The 17,288-nt window shown below is 52.8% G+C and overlaps 6 protein-coding genes across 6 annotated transcripts; 2 read left to right on the top strand and 4 right to left on the bottom strand.

Moving 5' to 3' along the window:
- Nucleotides 1-886: 886 nt before the first annotated feature.
- On the bottom strand, nucleotides 887-2,038 carry AYO20_04704 (hypothetical protein; the record flags this gene model as incomplete). The annotated part of the gene is made up of 1 exon (XM_022642999.1): nucleotides 887-2,038. The coding sequence occupies one exon, from the start codon at nucleotides 2,036-2,038 to the stop codon at nucleotides 887-889; it is 1,152 nt and encodes a 383-aa protein (XP_022501054.1).
- An 871-nt stretch (nucleotides 2,039-2,909) lies between these two features.
- Nucleotides 2,910-3,946, bottom strand: AYO20_04703 (hypothetical protein; the record flags this gene model as incomplete). Its single annotated transcript, XM_022642998.1, has 3 exons — nucleotides 2,910-3,168; nucleotides 3,230-3,386; nucleotides 3,445-3,946. 3 exons carry the CDS (start codon nucleotides 3,944-3,946, stop codon nucleotides 2,910-2,912), a joined length of 918 nt encoding a protein of 305 aa, XP_022501053.1.
- A 1,716-nt stretch (nucleotides 3,947-5,662) lies between these two features.
- AYO20_04702 (hypothetical protein) lies at nucleotides 5,663-7,490 on the bottom strand (the record flags this gene model as incomplete). The annotated part of the gene is made up of 2 exons (XM_022642997.1): nucleotides 5,663-6,968; nucleotides 7,018-7,490. 2 exons carry the CDS (start codon nucleotides 7,488-7,490, stop codon nucleotides 5,663-5,665), a joined length of 1,779 nt encoding a protein of 592 aa, XP_022501052.1.
- A 1,032-nt stretch (nucleotides 7,491-8,522) lies between these two features.
- On the top strand, nucleotides 8,523-10,155 carry AYO20_04701 (hypothetical protein; the record flags this gene model as incomplete). Its single annotated transcript, XM_022642996.1, has 4 exons — nucleotides 8,523-8,839; nucleotides 8,897-8,927; nucleotides 9,009-9,255; nucleotides 9,311-10,155. The coding sequence occupies 4 exons, from the start codon at nucleotides 8,523-8,525 to the stop codon at nucleotides 10,153-10,155; spliced, it is 1,440 nt and encodes a 479-aa protein (XP_022501051.1).
- Nucleotides 10,156-10,663: 508 nt separating this feature from the next.
- Nucleotides 10,664-11,762, bottom strand: AYO20_04700 (hypothetical protein; the record flags this gene model as incomplete). The annotated part of the gene is made up of 3 exons (XM_022642995.1): nucleotides 10,664-11,535; nucleotides 11,587-11,659; nucleotides 11,715-11,762. 3 exons carry the CDS (start codon nucleotides 11,760-11,762, stop codon nucleotides 10,664-10,666), a joined length of 993 nt encoding a protein of 330 aa, XP_022501050.1.
- A 448-nt stretch (nucleotides 11,763-12,210) lies between these two features.
- Nucleotides 12,211-12,884, top strand: AYO20_04699 (hypothetical protein; the record flags this gene model as incomplete). Its single annotated transcript, XM_022642994.1, has 2 exons — nucleotides 12,211-12,228; nucleotides 12,285-12,884. 2 exons carry the CDS (start codon nucleotides 12,211-12,213, stop codon nucleotides 12,882-12,884), a joined length of 618 nt encoding a protein of 205 aa, XP_022501049.1.
- Nucleotides 12,885-17,288: the final 4,404 nt, after the last annotated feature.

Below are 17,288 nucleotides of genomic sequence, written 5' to 3'. Positions count from 1 at the left end.
AGCAACATGCATGAAATGTCGATGTCGACGTTGAAGACGACGCTATGCACATCATGACCCACACCTGAAGGGGACAACGTGGATCGGGAGGTAGATGTGCACGGCGGTCGGTCCAGCAATTGTTCAACATCATCATGCATCGCACATGTCGGGAGGAACTGTGTCTAGCGTCCTCGTTGCGCTCATGGGTTGACAAGGCCCCTTTTTGGTATCGAACACGAACTCGACTGTGTTTGTGTCTGTGCCTGTGCCTGTGCCTGTCAATTTGACTTGCGGTTGGTATTAGCGGTGGCGATGGTCATGGTGTTGGCGATGGTGTTGGACACGGAGGGAGATAGCCTCGCAATGGCTACACAGGAGGACGGCGGTAGGGGAGGAGAAGGCAGAGTGGTCCGATAGAGTGTGCTGAGGGAGGTTAGGGGAGGTAAAAGAAGAAAGAGGGAAAAGAGGAAGGGAAGAAAGAAGAGAGATACAGAGAGGGAGCGAGCGAGTGAGCGACCGAGCGCAACGATCATGATACGGCGAAGAGTGGTAAGGTGTATGTGAAGTAAATTGAAATTGAAATTGAAATGATACAAAAGATGAATGCTGTATCGTGTCGCTGGTTGGCGAATCACACCCGTCTTCTAAAGGTATGTCACAGACAGTACTTGTATATCTAGGTAAAATACATCTTCCTCTTCTCTTCTCTAGAGGACTGATGAATGATAACTAGTAGCCTTAAATGATTCGGTTCCCTTTACCGCACCCCCTTTTCCTTTTCCTGTTTGTATCCAGAAACCAGATCTCCATCAAAGGGGACAGACAGTACCGCCTCTGCTCCCTCTCCTCGTCGTCGAATAACAAATCACTTCCACGAGAACTCGTCCGACCCAGGCCCAAAACCTCAACGATGGCCGAGTTGCTGTCTCCCCACGGGCCGGAACCACTCCAGCGTGCCCACGTAGCCGCCACTGCGGAGGTAGGGGAGACAGCCCATCCAAAGATCCTCGAGCACGCCGTGGCCGAAGTGTAGGGTCAGGCGCGCCCAGACGTCCATGTCGACGCGGGCGATCCAGGCCAGAAAGGCCATGAGGATGAAGTCGGCGTAGGTCGGAGAGGACGTGCCGGAGAGGTAGCGCACGCGGTCGGTGGGCCCGTGGGCAACGCTCGCGTCGGAATTCCAGTCCAGGGCGTCGTGCAGCTTGGGACCTTTCACCTGGGGCAAGTCCTGCAGTGCGCGCAAGATGGGGTCGAGTTCTGTCTCAATGTTGGCCCACAGCCGATCTGTTTCTTCTTGGGTCTTGGGTCGGAGCTCTTCGAGCGACATCACCTCAAACCATTCGCTGCGTGTTCGGATAAAGTACTCTTTCCCTCTGTCGTCGAGAATGTCCGGCACGGAAGGGATTATCAGCCGGCGTGTCGCGGGGAGGATGCGAGTGATGATGCCCTGGACTTGTCGCGTCTGTTCCAGGGACTGTTGGTCAGGGAATAAGGGAGGATATCTCTCAGGGTCGCGGAAGAGCACTTCGAGCGCCATGGCGATGCTCAGCGACGAGACCACCGGCGTGAATATGCCGTACCTCGTCTGCACCGTTTCGTGGACCCCGGGGACTTTTGCATCATGTAGTCCTTTCAAGGTGTCTGGACCAAAGTCTTCGGCGTCGAGAAGGAGGATGGGTAACGTGCAAGTCGGCGAGGTCCGCCGTTGACTTTCCAAGACATCCTTTCGTGGCGGGATCTTCAATTCCTGCCACAATGGCTCGATGTCCGGATACGAGATCCAGGATTCGGTGTACGGGAGCCCCTTGTAGTGCAGGGCCAGCCGTGAGCGGATCGTGTTTGGGGAGAAAGAGTTTTGGGCGCGTAGGAACGAGTTGGACGAATGAACCCGGTGGATGGAAAAGGGCGATTGATTGCTCGCGATATCGAACAGGAGAAGACGCTTCTGGGAGGCTGTTGTTGCATCCTCACCCGTCCAGAGGGATCGAGCCTTGAAGCATGTGCCGACCAGCCTGGCATCCAACCTCTTGCGGAGGAAAGAAACTGGTCGGAACATGCGTGGACTCTTTTTATGCCGGCTCGTCCTCCCTTCTTCTTCAAGATGTCTGGGAGAGGTGTCCTCGCTCAAATGGTGGGTTTAGCTCTCGGGCCCGAACTGTGAGGGTTTGAGATGTGTATTCGTCTTACTGACGCGGATGGGATCCTTCGTCCTTCATGTACTGTATGTGTCTACCGTGTTTGTTCTCAGGTGACGAATTTGTAAATTTGGCCTCAGTAACTCCGTCGTCTTGTCGATGATAGCAGATGAGCCCTTTCGATCGTCTTCAACGCGCCATCCATGGAACCCTCGACATTTCTGATTAGAGTTTGGACAGTCGAGTTCGCGTATGCCACTCTGGCTGGCCTGGAAGACGAATAGGTAGAGCAAGGAAATTTCTCTCTTGTGACAGGGGGTTTTCAAGCTGGCTTCAAGCACTGAATAATCGTACGCTTTGCAGACGGAGCTCAGACAGTCGTGACCACACGGGCGAATCCAGGGAGATCGCGTAATTGAACAGCAACGAGCGACTGGACAATGTTCAAAGCTGGGAATGAAATTCTGGGTGGTGAGATGTGATGAGGTGATACGAGCTGAGGTTCCAGGTTTATTGCTACGAAAATGGTCCGTCTGACAAGACATTTTACAGCGTTACACCTCACATTTCAACCCCAATACGGCGGATATGGTTATCGTCAGACATGGAAATTAGTACGACTCGAACATGTCCAGTTCGGTGCGACCGTCTCTCATCATCCAAGTCCCAGAATCTATCCAATCGAACCGGCAAAGGAGAGTCCAAAAGACCGGGCAGCATCACAGAACACAATGTTCCATATGTTCGACGTTCCCGAGCCGAATCCCGCTTCGGGGTCCAGACAATCCTCATTCAACCACCCTCGACCAGCCACTTCTTCAAGAATTCGGTCTGAGTTCCAGCATTCCTTTCGAAATATGGTCCGGAATACGCTTCAAAGTGTCCACAAGGTAACAGTTGCAGTTGTTTGGGCTCTTTTGCGCGTGCAAATGCCCCGAGTGCAAGGTCTGCTGGTGTAAGCACGTCCCCTCTGGCAACCGTCATTAGGAGCGGCGTCGGCGAGATCTTGTCAATGAGTTGCTGCGGCTCATAAGCGCGGAAGAGCTCGACTCTAGGGGGAGAGTGAGTAACGGAAGGCGGCAAGAAGAGCAGGTGGCAGGTTCTAGACTCACGTCTTGACAGTGCAGGTATTCTTCCACTGAGACTTCTTCTCCCAAGCGGTAAAGAATTCGTAGCTGTCTGGTGTTGGCAGTGCAGATGGCTTCAGAGGATCAGCATCCACTACAGGAACCATTCCAGGCTCCTTTCCTTCAGCTCGTGCAATTCTATCTGCGAGGGTGTCAGAATATCGGCTGATCGACATATGTCAAGACCCCAAATGACAGACCTGCAGCAAAGGTCGCATTAAATCCGACCGCAAAATCTGGACGCACAAGACGACTGAAGTTGTCCCATCCACTGACGCAAGGGACCTGGCTGAGCACGGCTTTGACTCTTCGATCCACAGCCCCGACGTATAGCACGTGGCCGCCACTGTATGACGAACCCCAGATTCCAATCTTGTCCGGGTCAACTTCAGGCCTTGTCGAAGCATAGGTAATGGCGTCGGAGATGTCGCTACATTGAGTCATGGGGATGATCTCACTCCTCGGCTCCCCTTCGGCCGTATCGCTGTCACCAAAGCCGCGATTGTCGTAGACGAGGCAGGTGATGGGCAGTTTGGACACAAAGTGTTCAGCGAAAGCGTCCAGGTCCATTTCCTTGAGGGCCGTGAAGCCGTGGGACATGACGAGGCATGGTGCTTTCCCGGCAGCCGAGTCGCTGGTGTAGAACCATCCTCTCAATGTGACCCGATCCGAGGTCTTGAACTCGACGTTTTCTCTGCCCATTTCGAGAATAGGTCCCAGAATCAAGTCAGGATCCTATAACCACATGTCAAAATTGGAGTGTTGCACAAAGATCAGTCGAAGCACCGAGGGAGGTGGACGAAGGATCGATCTTTATGCCGGATCCCTGGGAGGAGAAGATGTGCCGAATAGGCGAAGAACGAGAGACCCCTGGACCGCTCAAACTAGAGCTCAGCTGCCGCTATTCTTTTGTAAGAAGGTGACCATCACGGTCAGAAGGAAAAGGAAGGAAAGACGTTTCCGATCGCCTTAGCAAACAGCAAACTGATAGACTGCCCGCATTGGTGACCTTTCATCTAACCCCGCATGGGCCATTACGATGATGAGATGTTTTGAGTTTGCAACATCTGGATCCCCTTGGAGGAGTTGAGAACTCCTCGCGTAACAAGTTTTAGCCCATGGGTTGGCCGACAGCTCTGCGGGACCGCTCGAGAACGGGAAAGAAGATGTAAAGCATTGTCTGGAGGGATGCGCCCGGCAGCGATGGGAGGGACATGGTTGGAGCTAGAGCTACAGGCAAATGGAGTGTTCGATCGGTACCGCTCAGCAGTGTGATGGATTGTATTTCTCCTTTGCTCGTCTGCAATGGGCAAATCGGGCAAGGGAGGAGCCGGCCATTCTTCAGGCGGAGGGACCGAGGCTAGGTGCCACCACGACGTTTTGGAAAACCTGCATAAGTGTAACTCGAACAGGGAGCTTGGATGGCTTGTCTAGTTAGACTGGCTTGCATGGCGCCAATGCATCGACTGCCCCGTAGGCTCGCTGGCCCTTGTGCGTGTGTGTTTGTGGACTCTGGCTGCATCTTCTTGACGACTTGGCAGATTGTCAAGGGCGGAAAGGACAGGAAATACGAGTCGTGGATCTCATCGTATGAACGAGAGATTTTGATGTCTTTGAGCTTGGACAACAGACCATTCACCCGGGTCAGTAAGTCTTTGGTACCGAGGTGGAGGTGAAAGTAAAAGGTAAAGGTGGATGGAGATGGGCGCAGGCGGAGACAGGCAGAGCGAGACCGAGCGAGTCAGTTCAACGGTCCTTGGAGATAGTTAGCTGCATTCCAAAGGTAAAGACTTGCATCTCTATTACTCCATACATACATCTTCCCTGTGATGACGGACGGCCTGAAGGTCCAGTTGAAATGCTTTCTTGCGTGCATGATTCCTGGTCATTCGGTGGTTTCTTCCACCTCGATAGACCCAAGCCACCGCCGGCGCCCGCAGCCTCGAGGCGCAGCCCCTTTTATGACCTGCTCACCACACACAGCCTTGCCAGTTGCTCCCGACAGACAAACAGTTTGCTAGGGTGAAAATATCTCCATTATGTTCGAGCCTAGTCGAGTGTCTACTGCTTGTGCCAGTTAAGCTCCGTCTCGGACATGTCGTACCTTTGCCTCATCACACTGTCACAAACACGCTCCTGGTCGACGTGACCCATTCTTCGGGATGCGTATGCTCTCGACGCCTTTCAACTCTTCTGGTGCCTCTGGCTTGTGTCGACACGAATTCCTTTCCTTGTCCCGAGCATCGCAATCAATCGTCAACTGCAGTCTCCGCCCCGATCTCCATCGTGTCATGTTCCACCACCCTGCCGTCCTGCAGTTTGTCTTCCCAATCTTCGCTCCCGCTCACCACACCGAACTTCCCACGACTTAACGACCTCGCAATCTCCTGTCAATGCAGGGCGAAGCCTCCTTGTCCTTTAGGAGGTGGCGGTCTCCTTCTCTTCGATGGCGGCAGCCAAGAACCGCGGATATCGGTTAGAGAAATGCTTTTCGACCAGCGAAAAGATCTCCTTTGCTGTTCCGCTGGCGTTGGCAAAGACCCACTCGATGAATTCGCGCTGGAGTTGGTGTTCGGCCGCTGGACACCAGCCCGCCTTGCGCGCAATCCTTCGAAAGGCCACTTGGTTCGCCTCCACCTTGAGCCATTCCGAGACGAGAATGCGGAAGACGTAGCAGATCTCAGGATGGCCTTTCAGATATGCAATCGTCTCCTGAAACACTCGCTCATCACCTTTGGGCGCTTTGTGGAACTCTTGAGAGCAGTCAAGGGGCAGTGCAGCGTCTTGCATTGTGTGCCAGCTCAGATTGTCGAATCGCCATTCGTCCACGCACCATTTTTGGTCGTCGAGCACTTGTGGTCGAAGGTCAACGGTGTTGCCTTTCTCATCTTGCGCTTCGTGGCACAGGAGCATGCTGTCAATGCTCACACCCTCTTGAAGCATCGTGCCGATGATTGCCTCCCAAACTTCGGGGTGGTTCTTTCGGATCTCAGAGAAACGCTTTCGTTCCTCTCTGTTGCGTTTCAGGCCTAACCGGCAGCTTGCTGGTGTGTTGAACTCCCCTTTTGGGTTTTGTTGATCGGGACAGTGGAATTGTGGCTGTACCTGGAGGTGAGGCGGCCAAGCTGCATACTGCTCGAAACTGCGAATTACGCATTTGCCATGCTCTTTGTCTCCGTCGCTTCCTTTGAGCGTAGTTGACTTCCACCACTCTGGCGGTGGTTTCATCTGGTCAACCGAGAAATCAATTGCCTCCTCCACCAGGCCATGGTACTGTCTTGGGACATGTTCAAATGACACAGTCTGTCTCCTAACCGGTGACTCGACCGGATCCCAAACTTTGGCAGCCTCTGGCTCTGGCTCTCGCTCTTTTCCCTCTGGGATTGAGTCCTTCTCGGGCGAGACCTGCTCGACACCGACCTTCTCGTCTCCCAGCTTTTCTGCTGGAGGATTTTCAGGGCTCGTTGCCTCTGCGGCGATGTTTGGTGGCAAGATTCCGCGTGCAATATTGTATTCCAGGTTCTCGAAATACTCAACCACCGGATCCTTGGTCAATAGCTCTGGTTCGACGTGCGATGGCTTCACAGGTGACTCCTGAGCCACCTGGTCGCACGCGACAGTCGAACAGACTTCTTCTATCTTAATCTCTTGCTGGAGGATGTCGATTCCAGCGTAGGGAGGGGGAAAAGGAAAGAAGAACTCTGGTGGCGGATATTCGCCTTGCCTGGACACTGTTAACATCAAAGAACGACATGTATGGGAAGGATGCCCACCAGTAGACCAAATGCGGCGGATACAACGCATCTCTCATCTCTACGTCCTCCATCTCTTCATAGTCGGTCATCACAACGTCAGTGTCCTCCATCTCCAGACACACGACCTCGGTGGGTCGGCGTTGTGCTTCTTCGTCCTCCTGGACGGCATCGAAGTCCTTCTCCAGGAAGAGACCTGGCTCGGCCAGGTCGCTCAGGAACCTGGAGTGGTGGTTGTCTAGAGGCACGAGATGGTCGAGCCTCTCATATTGTTTCTCGAAGCGTTCGGGCGTCAAGTGTCGGCGCTTTCGCAATGTTCGAGATGGCGAGAGGGGCCGGGTGTTGGAGATTGGTTCGATCGGCTTGACGCGCGTAAAGTGACAGCGACTGCGGTTGAGTTCCTTGATCTGCCTGCGCAGACTGGGTTGAATTCCTGTGAAGGGGACAGCAGTCAAAGACCGGATGGGCTGGATGATGGTTCTTGCGATCTTCATGTTTGCTGTTGTGAGATTTCAAAGTCTGATCAGGAGGAGGATATCGAACAGAGAATCAGTGGCTGAAAGAGCATCAAGCTTTCGAATGGCGCTGAGGCTATCTGAATCTGAAGCTAAAGAGATGAGATGAGAGAAGGAAGGCAGGTTGTCTCGAGATTCGATACTGTCGAGAGGGAAAGAGATGGAGAGAAGAGCAAACGCGAAGAGGTGAAAACTTTGGTAAGGGCTGTATTCATTGTGAATGCTGCCTTGATCCATCGCGCGCGCACATTTCACTCTTCACAATAGGGACCGGCAGAACCATTCAATAGTGTCTCGAGCAGTGAATGCCGAGGATGAATGGCAGACTGCAAACGACAGACGCCCCCATTCAAAGTGCAAGTAAGGTCGCCTGACCAATACCTCCCCATTCATCCCATTCAGATTGTCTTTCGGGAAATCCATCCCATTCTTCAGCGTCGCACGGCTTCAAGGAGCCCTGGATAAGCAATTTGCTGCCCACCACATATTTATTGACGACACGTGAAGGTCTTGCATCCCTGCTCAGCAGCTTGGGACCCTGATGCTCCTGCAGAAAGGCAGGCCCGACCAAAGACCACATTGTCTGTAGTATGCACGGCATGATTTGAATCATTGGTAGGGTGGGGTGATATCACGACTTCGGGACGCTGTGTGCTCTCCCACAGGCCCAGTGTAGAGAGACACAGAGCCATCCTGAAGACATGACTTGAATAACAAGCAATGACCCAGCACAAATTTCGACTCTATTGTATGATTGAGAGGCCGAGTCGTGTGCTTTGTGCGATACGATATCGACGTGCATCATAGTGGCAGACATAGAAGCTTCGACGGCCAAAGAAAGTCAAGACGGAGAAGGGCGCTGTCTCCACCAATCTCGCCTGCTGTTCTCGGCCTAACAAGCGAGGATGGCGTCCACTTGAGAATGTTTATATATATATGTAAGGTTCACAGCAATCGATGCTGGTGCGTCGCCAATCTGAACATCGAGTCGAGGAAAGTCAGATATACAGCATGTCTGACCAGATATATGATGTGGTGATCGTTGGAGCGGGTCTTTCTGGCCTGCAAGCGGCGCTTACCGTCCATCATGAGAACCTCAATTACTTGGTCCTCGAGGCGAGGGATCGAGTGGGTGGGAAGACACTGACTCTGCGCTCCAGCGAAGGGGCCGTCAAGTCCGATCTGGGGGCTGCGTGGATCAACGACAGCAATCAAAGTCGCATGTGGGAACTGGCGAATGACCTTGGGCTGCATACTTATGTCCAAAACACCAGTGGCAACGTCGTTGTCCAGGATTTTGACGGGACGCTCGTCAAGTTTCCGTACGGGTGAGCTGCCCTTCCCTCGGAGATCTGTTTGTCCCCAGCACGATCGTGTTGCTACAGAGCTAATCGAGTTTCCAGCGATGTACCAAAGGTTTGAGACCCCTTGACCGCCGATTTTGGCTAGGTTATCGGTGCTTGGGCGTAAGATGGTTGACCCTGAGCCTCTGAGCAGTATCCGTCCGACAGTGACACAGAGTCATGCATATCAATCCGAGATTTGGTCGAACACATCTCCACCACGCAGACACCGTCAATCTTCTCGGCAGGACCTCATCGAGAGCAGCTTGACTCCGTTTCTTTTGAGACGTTCCTGCGGCAAGCAAAGGTGACGGAGAAGGCGTTCGCGACGGCACAGGTCTGGACTCACGCCATGTTGGGCGTCGACCCGGCCGAGGTTTCAGCTTTATACTTCCTCGAATGTATGCAGGTTCCAGGCCGTGCGTGTCATCCAGAGACTGACGAAATATTGTGTAGATTGTGCCGCTGGCGGCGGGTTGATGACCATGCGATCCGATTGCAAGGATGGTGGCCAATATCTCCGCATTCGAGAAGGCACTTCAGCCTTCGCGGAAGGAATGGCACAAAGACTGAAGCCTGGGTCGATCAAGCTGGACAGCCCCGTCGGAGCGATAGATCAAGAGCAGGACAACACCGTCTTGATCTCAACACGAGGACGCTCGCCACAAGTGTATCGTGCTCGGAAAGTCATTCTCTCGATTCCGACACCAGTGTATAAGACCATAAGGTTCTCACCATCCTTACCTGCCGCAAAAAGTGCAGCTGCCAATCACACTCGCTATGGATTCTATACCAAGTATATCATCAGATTCACCAAGCCGTTCTGGGCGGAGAGACACCTGTGCGGCCTGGGTCAATCATTCGTTGGTCCTGTATCGGTCTTCCGGGACACCAGTTTGGGCGATGATGCGTGTATGACGTGCTTCATCGGCGGAAAGTTCGGGAGGAAATGGACGGCCCAAGATGCGGAGGGGAAGAAGGCATCGGTGCTGAAGCAAATAGGCGCCATGTTTGCAGACGGAGAGGACATCCGTCCTCTTTTTGTCGAGGCTTATGAGTCGCCGTGGATGGATGAGGAGTTTTCGGGCTGGGGTTGTCCATGTCCTGCAATGCCACCAGGTGTTCTTGCAGACGGATGGAAAGCATTGTGCGCATCTTTTGGGAATATCCAGTTCGTGGGCACGGAATTGAACACCGTCTGGAGAGGATATATGGAAGGGGCTATTCGAAGCGGAGAGAGTGGCGCGTTGCAGGCGATAGCTGAGCTGAAGGCCGGGGGGTTGCAGAACGCAAAGCTGTAAACCTCATGGAAGGTCAAGGTGGTCTTGATCCTGGAGTCGTTGTGTCTGCAAGGTCGAGCAAAGCATCTGGGACCTGAGGCAGTGGCACAATATCAGATGAAGAGGCAGATCAAGATTCAACGAGCTGAAGAGGTGGTTTCGATCATTGGGTGGGATAGTGCTGATCCACATGGTTCCTGCGCCTGAGTCCGTCTCTGTTCCATGATGGATGAAATAGCCAGTCTGCTTCCTGCTCTTGCTTTCTGTCCTCCTCCTCTTCCTTTCTCAGTGTGTCCACCAAGTGCTCCGACTCATGCATCCAAGAGAAGCCACCCTTGATGCAGTGAGCGCCTTATCGAGACAAAGGACTCGAATAGGATGGATGGACATTGGAGCTGAACACAGTGCCAGTGTCTCGGATGTGTTGCTCAGCAATATGCATCCCACGGGATATAAGAGAGCTCCTCTTCATTGCTGAACCGCCTGGGGACTAAACCTCCTCGAGAACAGCCTCTTGAATAAGGGCGGGTCAAGAAGATTGTGCGCGTTCCAGTGTCTTCACTAGCAGACCTGCGGCACGGCCTAGCTCTCCACCTTCCTTCCTGGCGGCATCAATGCCGGCCAAGATATGTCCCTGGAAATTTTGTGCGAAGTCGCTCTGTCGATCTTGTTGGTCGTCGAGAATTTTGGTCTCGTCCTCTATCTGCGGCCCAAAGAGATTCAGATAAGCATATGCATTAGATCTCTCTGGCACAAGGAGTGTTTCAACTTCCCAGAGGGGAAAGTGTGCGAGTAGTGGATTAGTGTTAGATGGAGATTGCTCGTCCCCAACAAGACCAGCTTGCAAGAATTCAGCGAGAACTTGCATTATTCGAGCCGTAGACTTGGAGTCCCCCGCGAATGATGCTTTGGTGGAGGACCATCTGCTGGCGTCGACTGACCTCCAGCCAAGGACTGTCGTAAAGCATTCCAAGGTTTGGTGCCAGCCACCAGGGCACGAGATCAATTCTGGGCCAGCGGCTTTGATCACATAGGATACAAAATCAAGGGACGAGGATCGAATATCCCGCGATAGATGTGTCATAGCTGCACGCAAGTAAGGCAAAGCCTTGCTCACATGATCTTGGATGTCTTCGCTGGGCAATGCGCGAAAAAGCTTGAGCAACTGAGTCCTGACGCCGGCTGAGCCATCGAGCATGAGAGGACAGATGGTACCGAGAAGAGAACTGGTGTTAACTGGCAAACTACTTGTCAAGGGGCTAGAAGCGACAAAACTCGTCAAGGAAGCAAGGGCATCTCTCCTCTGAGTGGCGGATGGGGAGGTGAGTAGGGAGAGTTGATGAAGAAATATCGTAGACTGCGAAGGCGCGTGGACATCTAGCTGCTGGTTCAAAACGATGGCTTTTTCATCTTGTTAGCTATCTGCACAGTTCCACTAATAAGGCCATATACCTTGGGATCTGAAAGTCGTGTCGGTATGGTTCTCAGCCTTGGGTTTCGCCTTGCCCACTTTCAGTTTCTGTTTCTGTCCACGATATCAGCTTGTTTGTTACCGGTCTGGACGGGCTCGATCAACCAACCTGGAAGTCTTTCTTCCTCTCTCTTTTCTTTCGTGCACTGGAGCCCATTTCGTCGGTTGGGCGTATTTCGTAATTGACTTCAAACGGATTTAAAGGATGGGAAAGAGTTTTTTTTTCTTCCTGAAGAATCCGCGGAGAAGCAGTGGGAACAATAAGCTTTTGACGTTGTCGGGCCGAACCGCAGATGGCGACGATCCCAAATCACTCGATCTAACAGTGATTTTTCACCATTTTGTGGAGATGGATTCATGTTCGTAATAGAAACTCTCCACGTTGTTCAGCTCCATACCTCCGGTTACACAAGGCTTACAGTGACCTCACCCCACGAGAATAGCTCGAGAGCTTCCCTGCACGTTCCTGTCCAGAGAAAAAGACGCGTCTGGCGCGTCTGTGCACGCCTCCAAAACCACATCGAGCCTACAAACGGTGTCAGCATGAGTTGACATGCACCCAATGAGCAAGCTTGAAACGAACTGGTTAGAGGCGCACGATCAGGATGCCTCAGACCGAAAGGGTTTTTAGTCCCCTCCCCTCATCTTACACGACGCTATACTGATTGGTGTTTAACAGGAGATTCTAAACGGTCCTTCCATTGATGCGATGCTGCGAGGTCTGACGGAGAGACCAAACGTACAGTCTACATTGATCCTTTCTCGAAAAGATGGTTCTATCATAAGAGTTACGGGAATCGCCTCTCCAGCGGGTGAGGGAAGGCCTGCGGCTTCTGCGACAGCGTACCCATGGCCGCAGAAAGAAGAGGCAAGGCGTGGCACAGACGCGTCAGAGAAGGAGCAATCCTCTACTGCCCATGAAACAGATGATACTTCAGAGGTTCAATATATCGAGAAACCAGTGGAGCGATTGGCTTCATCCATCTTCCAATTTGTGAACAATGCCAATGCAATGGGTGCAACACTGGGCGCAGCTTCTCGCAATGCGGCACGTCCAGACGGAACGTACCCCGGAGCGGCGTATGGCGAAGCCAAAACTGTCCAGAATAAAGAGCGAAGCACTGAAGAGGATGCGGAAAATGGAAATACTGAGGACGAGGTCCAGTTGCTCAGGCTGCGCACAAAACACCAGGAGATAATCATTTTCCCAGACCCCAACTACATCTGCTGCGTTGTTCAAAGGATCGGCAAGACTGCAAGTGGTCATGACAGGAGATAGCAAGCAATGCTCAACCTCAGTTTTGGCAGCGATGACTGGCTTGTTTACCCGAGGACTTGAGGCTATTTCCTCCCTGCAGTGCATTGATAAGTGCTGGAATGATGAGCAGGAAGGGCCTGGAGTTCACCACAATGACCAGTGATAACAACATCGGAGTGACGGTGACCTCGGGGGATATCAGATGCAACACAACGCTGAAACAAAGATATCAACATGGTCAATTCGAGCATCTGAGTGGATGACCGACGAAGGATAGGCTGGCCAGGGCCGCAATTACCTGCTGAATTGAGACAGGCTGCCCCAGATTTTTTATCTGCCTGCCTTAAGGAGGGTCATTCTGTTATCGCGGGGTTATCGCACTTATCAGAAAGCCATTGAATAGATTTCCCCTTCAATGGCGGAATGGGTGCTCACAGCCTATCGTGTCCTCAGAATGCGACGAGCTTGTTATCACTTGTTCCCATTATGGTGTGCTTTGAGAGTATCAGTAGTCGCTGATCTCCTTTGCCCTTATCATTTGGCCCATGGCAGCCCCGGCCATACTGTACTTAAAGAGTCACACGGCCACCGGCCCCCCGCGAGATTCCATCTCTGAGCCTTACTAGTCCTTTGAGGCCTCGCTACGAACAAATCCAACAGGCTACGCAAATCGCCAATACCCTATCCAACCCCAATTCTACCCGATGTAGCTCGCCTTGCTATCCAGGAAAGATCACGCCTGGAAAACTCACTCGTACATACTCGTACAACGATGCAGCCTCACTCGATGAGGACGACACCTTCTCGACAGGTCCTGACGAGGACAGATTTCGGCGTTGGCAGAGCACCGAATAGTCCCGGCCCTTGACAAACTCACAGACTCAGGCTGGCGAGTCCACCTTTACGTCCACCAATGGAGCCTCTCCCACGCATTTCCGAAACGGCAATTCAACACCATCGCCTGCGTCGACTCGACATCGGTCAGATTAGCCGAGACAAGAAGAGTTGGAAACCTTGACAAGAATATTATTCACCTGGGTAGCTCAGGGTTACCAAGGGTTACTGTTGAGCTGGTGGTATTTCGAGCATGGACATGTTTCCGGACTGCGCACCAGATTAGGAGGTAAGCAGCAACTTGGCTGCTGAGGCTTGCTGGACGACAACAGACAAGGCACTGCACTAGTGTGGGGGTGCAATGCGTCTCACCCTGGACACTGTCGGAGCCCTTGTTGGGACCAAATACGAGCACCCACCTTTTGTTGATGCGGACGGACGTTACGCTCACAAGCGGAACTATTAACTTTACAACAGATCGGCAACGCCTTTTTCTATATGCGAATCTCCCCCTTTTTAGCAGGGATCCGACCCAAGACGCACCAGGCTGAGCATACTTCTGGAGCCGAAGCACCAGAAGGGATTTGGGGGTCCACTTGTCATGCGTCGGAGGGTGATGACCCATATTACCGATGAGGGGGCGTGGCTCGCTCGATAACTGATGGATGGCGGAGTTGAGGAGGGACAACCCAAGGGTGGCCGTGGTGCCGCATGCATCCAGGACGAGACTTGGAATTCTACCAGGAAAAGCAGCTAACGATGCACCTAATAATCGCTTAGGTGCACCACTCCAGCCTCGAGTCAAATTCAGCATCCCACGTCTTCTTGTGTGCCACCATCTCGGCAAGGACCGACAAAAGAAAGCCTACTTGTAAGGACAGGGAAAGAGTCGAACGCAGCTTACGCTCACTAACTCACCTAACTTTACCTGGTTGTGCGTCACTGTACGAGGTCGGGGTGGTGGTCGGAGCTTTCGCCGACCGGGTGCAGGATGTGGCCTATACCGACCTTGACTGTCTCAACGAGTTCCCTGCTGCAGGATGAGAGGAGCTGCTCCCCTTCCCCAGATCTCTTTCGACCTCTCGACCGACCGATGGGACTGGAGACGCCTGGATGGTCGTGTGCTCGAGGAGGGACAGTGGGCCTCGCTCAGATCTATGAGGATCCTCTCGTGCGACCGTACCCATCGACTTTCTTTGAGGGTTGCGTTAACCTTGGTCCACTACTACAGTCACTGCTCTCCTCTCCACCTGCACTCGGATGGGGCAGTGAGGTATCGTCCCAAAAGGTGCGTTGAGCGCTGGCAGCGCCGGAAGAGCGCAGTGTGTGTGTGTGTGTGTGGGCTCGACAATTACCAATCATGAAATGAAACAGTCCCCGAGCTTTAACCAGGTACGCCAGGTATGAAACGCGGTGGTCAATTGGGGATACAATCATCCCTGGCTCAGACTTTGGCAACGACGATCCCCAAGAGACACGGCTTTCATCGTCCTCTTCGTCCGTTTACCCGGTTGCAGCCATTGTTCGATGGCGAGACAGACAAGTTTCCCTGCGGCGACCATTCTGAGCTGCGCATCTCTGGCCTCTTTGCAAAACAACCCTTTTGTACCGATTGCTACGAGCATATCCAGATGTTGTTGGGTGCACCACTGCCTCTGTGGACTACCTACCCATATGGATCTCACCCAACAAAGACAATTGGCTCCCTGATCGCTGGGAGCAGAAGTCAAGCCGAAACGGACCCAAGGCCCCCCCATAATCCACAGATGATTATCTAGGCCGGCTTCGTTTTCTAGCCTCAACCCACTTCTTGCCTCAGATGGGTATATATGTAGATACTCGGTATATTGTGGGGCTCCCGATCCTGGCGATGCGATGTAATTATCACATCTATACGAGTAAAAGAAACATGGATTGTTTCCTGTATCTTTCTGATTCCAACAAACACTCTTGGTGGTCCCCCTTTTCGGGTGAATGGGGTCCTGAAACTTCACGTACCTTTCTTCTTGCTTGATATCTGCCCCTCATCTGAAGAGGATCTGCCCAGCCCGACCCAGCCCAACCCAGCCCAGCATTTTAATTGCCTGAGTCACTCTCGACGGCCGACGCCAACGCCAACGCCAACGCCGCGACAAGAGAGGACGCAACGCCTGGCTTGTTGCATATGCACGTAAACCAGCGGCCGGCAGTCCAGTAGTCAGGACAAACAAAAGCAGTATGTTTAGCGTCATCTGCAGAGTGCCAAACTTAAATGGGTGTTTCGAGACAATTTGGGAAAATGGTACTCGGTACTTTGTGTACATCACTCGGTAGTAGTACAGGTGGTTGGGATGCGATGGGTCACAGGGAAGAGGCAGACCACGATCAGCCAACATGTGGTGTCTACATACAAAGTACACCATGAACAAACCTAGGGGAATTCCATACATTCACAGCCTTGACACACCAGGAGGATTGGACGGATTGACGAACACGATAGAACCTGTTTCTGCAGCTCGATGACCTCAACGCTCTTTGCAGCTCATGATGTATAGCTACGTACACGTCTCAGCAGTTCAGGGTTGGTCCCGCAGACCATCAAGGCTGATCAGACTAGAGTCGAGTTGACAGCATTGATCCTGCCCCCAAAATTAGTCCGAGTCGACAAATTGGCCTGGTCTTGACGATCTTCAAAGCCTCGATCGTCTCGAGTGTGATTGGGCACAGCCAAATCTCCAAATATACCGAGTACAAGAACTCGGTCGAGACACTGGCGTCAAGCAGTAACTAGCAGCAAGCCGACCGTCTATCACTTTCGTCACTGCGCTACGTAGCGAAAGGTTCAATGTCCCGTCTGATGACGGCTGTCTCGCCACCATGTACTCATGTGTCCTTGCCCATATTAACTTCACCAAGTACAATCGGGTTCCGCATCGATTATCCTGCGGCTGCACCAGCACCAGCCTGAGGTCCAAGGAGCGTCCCGAGCAGGAGGACCCGTAACTCGTGAGGATTTTGAGCCGAAGTCAGGCTGCGGATCCGTGGTATGACAGTGAGGAGGGGACAGCACTTGACTCGTAATATTTGCGAAGGGGTGTTCGCAAGGTCCCCCGCGCTAAGAAGGAGCGAAATCTGCCCAGTTTGGCCAGGAAGTGGTGGAGAGACAGCTTCTCGCGGTCGACCCGGGATCGAGTGAGGAGCATTCGGGGAAACGTCTCGAACAATGATGGCCATGGATTCGGGGTACCCTCATTCGTCTGCAAGGCAAATAGCGCTTCCATCTCTGACTGCTTGCCATGTGCTTGAATCTGCATGCAAAGACGTGGCCGAGAAACGGAGAAGGGCCGGGAAGGCAAAAAGTCGGGAGCTCGACGAGGTGAGGGAGTCAGTCGGAATTGGGGGGTGGTTGGAAGCACATGCTTTGGACATGCCACGGGTGCTTACGCGCGGGACCCTTTTTTCAAGGAAGTTACCATCGACCATTGGGATAGACTCCACTCTCTGGACGGTGGATGGTTCGAATACCTCGTGTGAGGTCGAGTGAGATCTGGGCCTTCGGTCCGAGCTAGGAGAGAAGAAATGACTGAAAAAAAAGAGATGAAGGAAATAACA

The sequence above is a fragment of the Fonsecaea nubica genome (genome assembly GCF_001646965.1).
Source record: "Fonsecaea nubica strain CBS 269.64 chromosome Unknown Scaff25, whole genome shotgun sequence".
Classification (NCBI taxonomy): domain Eukaryota; kingdom Fungi; phylum Ascomycota; class Eurotiomycetes; order Chaetothyriales; family Herpotrichiellaceae; genus Fonsecaea; species Fonsecaea nubica.
Note: the sequence above shows the minus strand (reverse complement) of the source record. Positions and strands in the feature narration are given on the sequence as shown.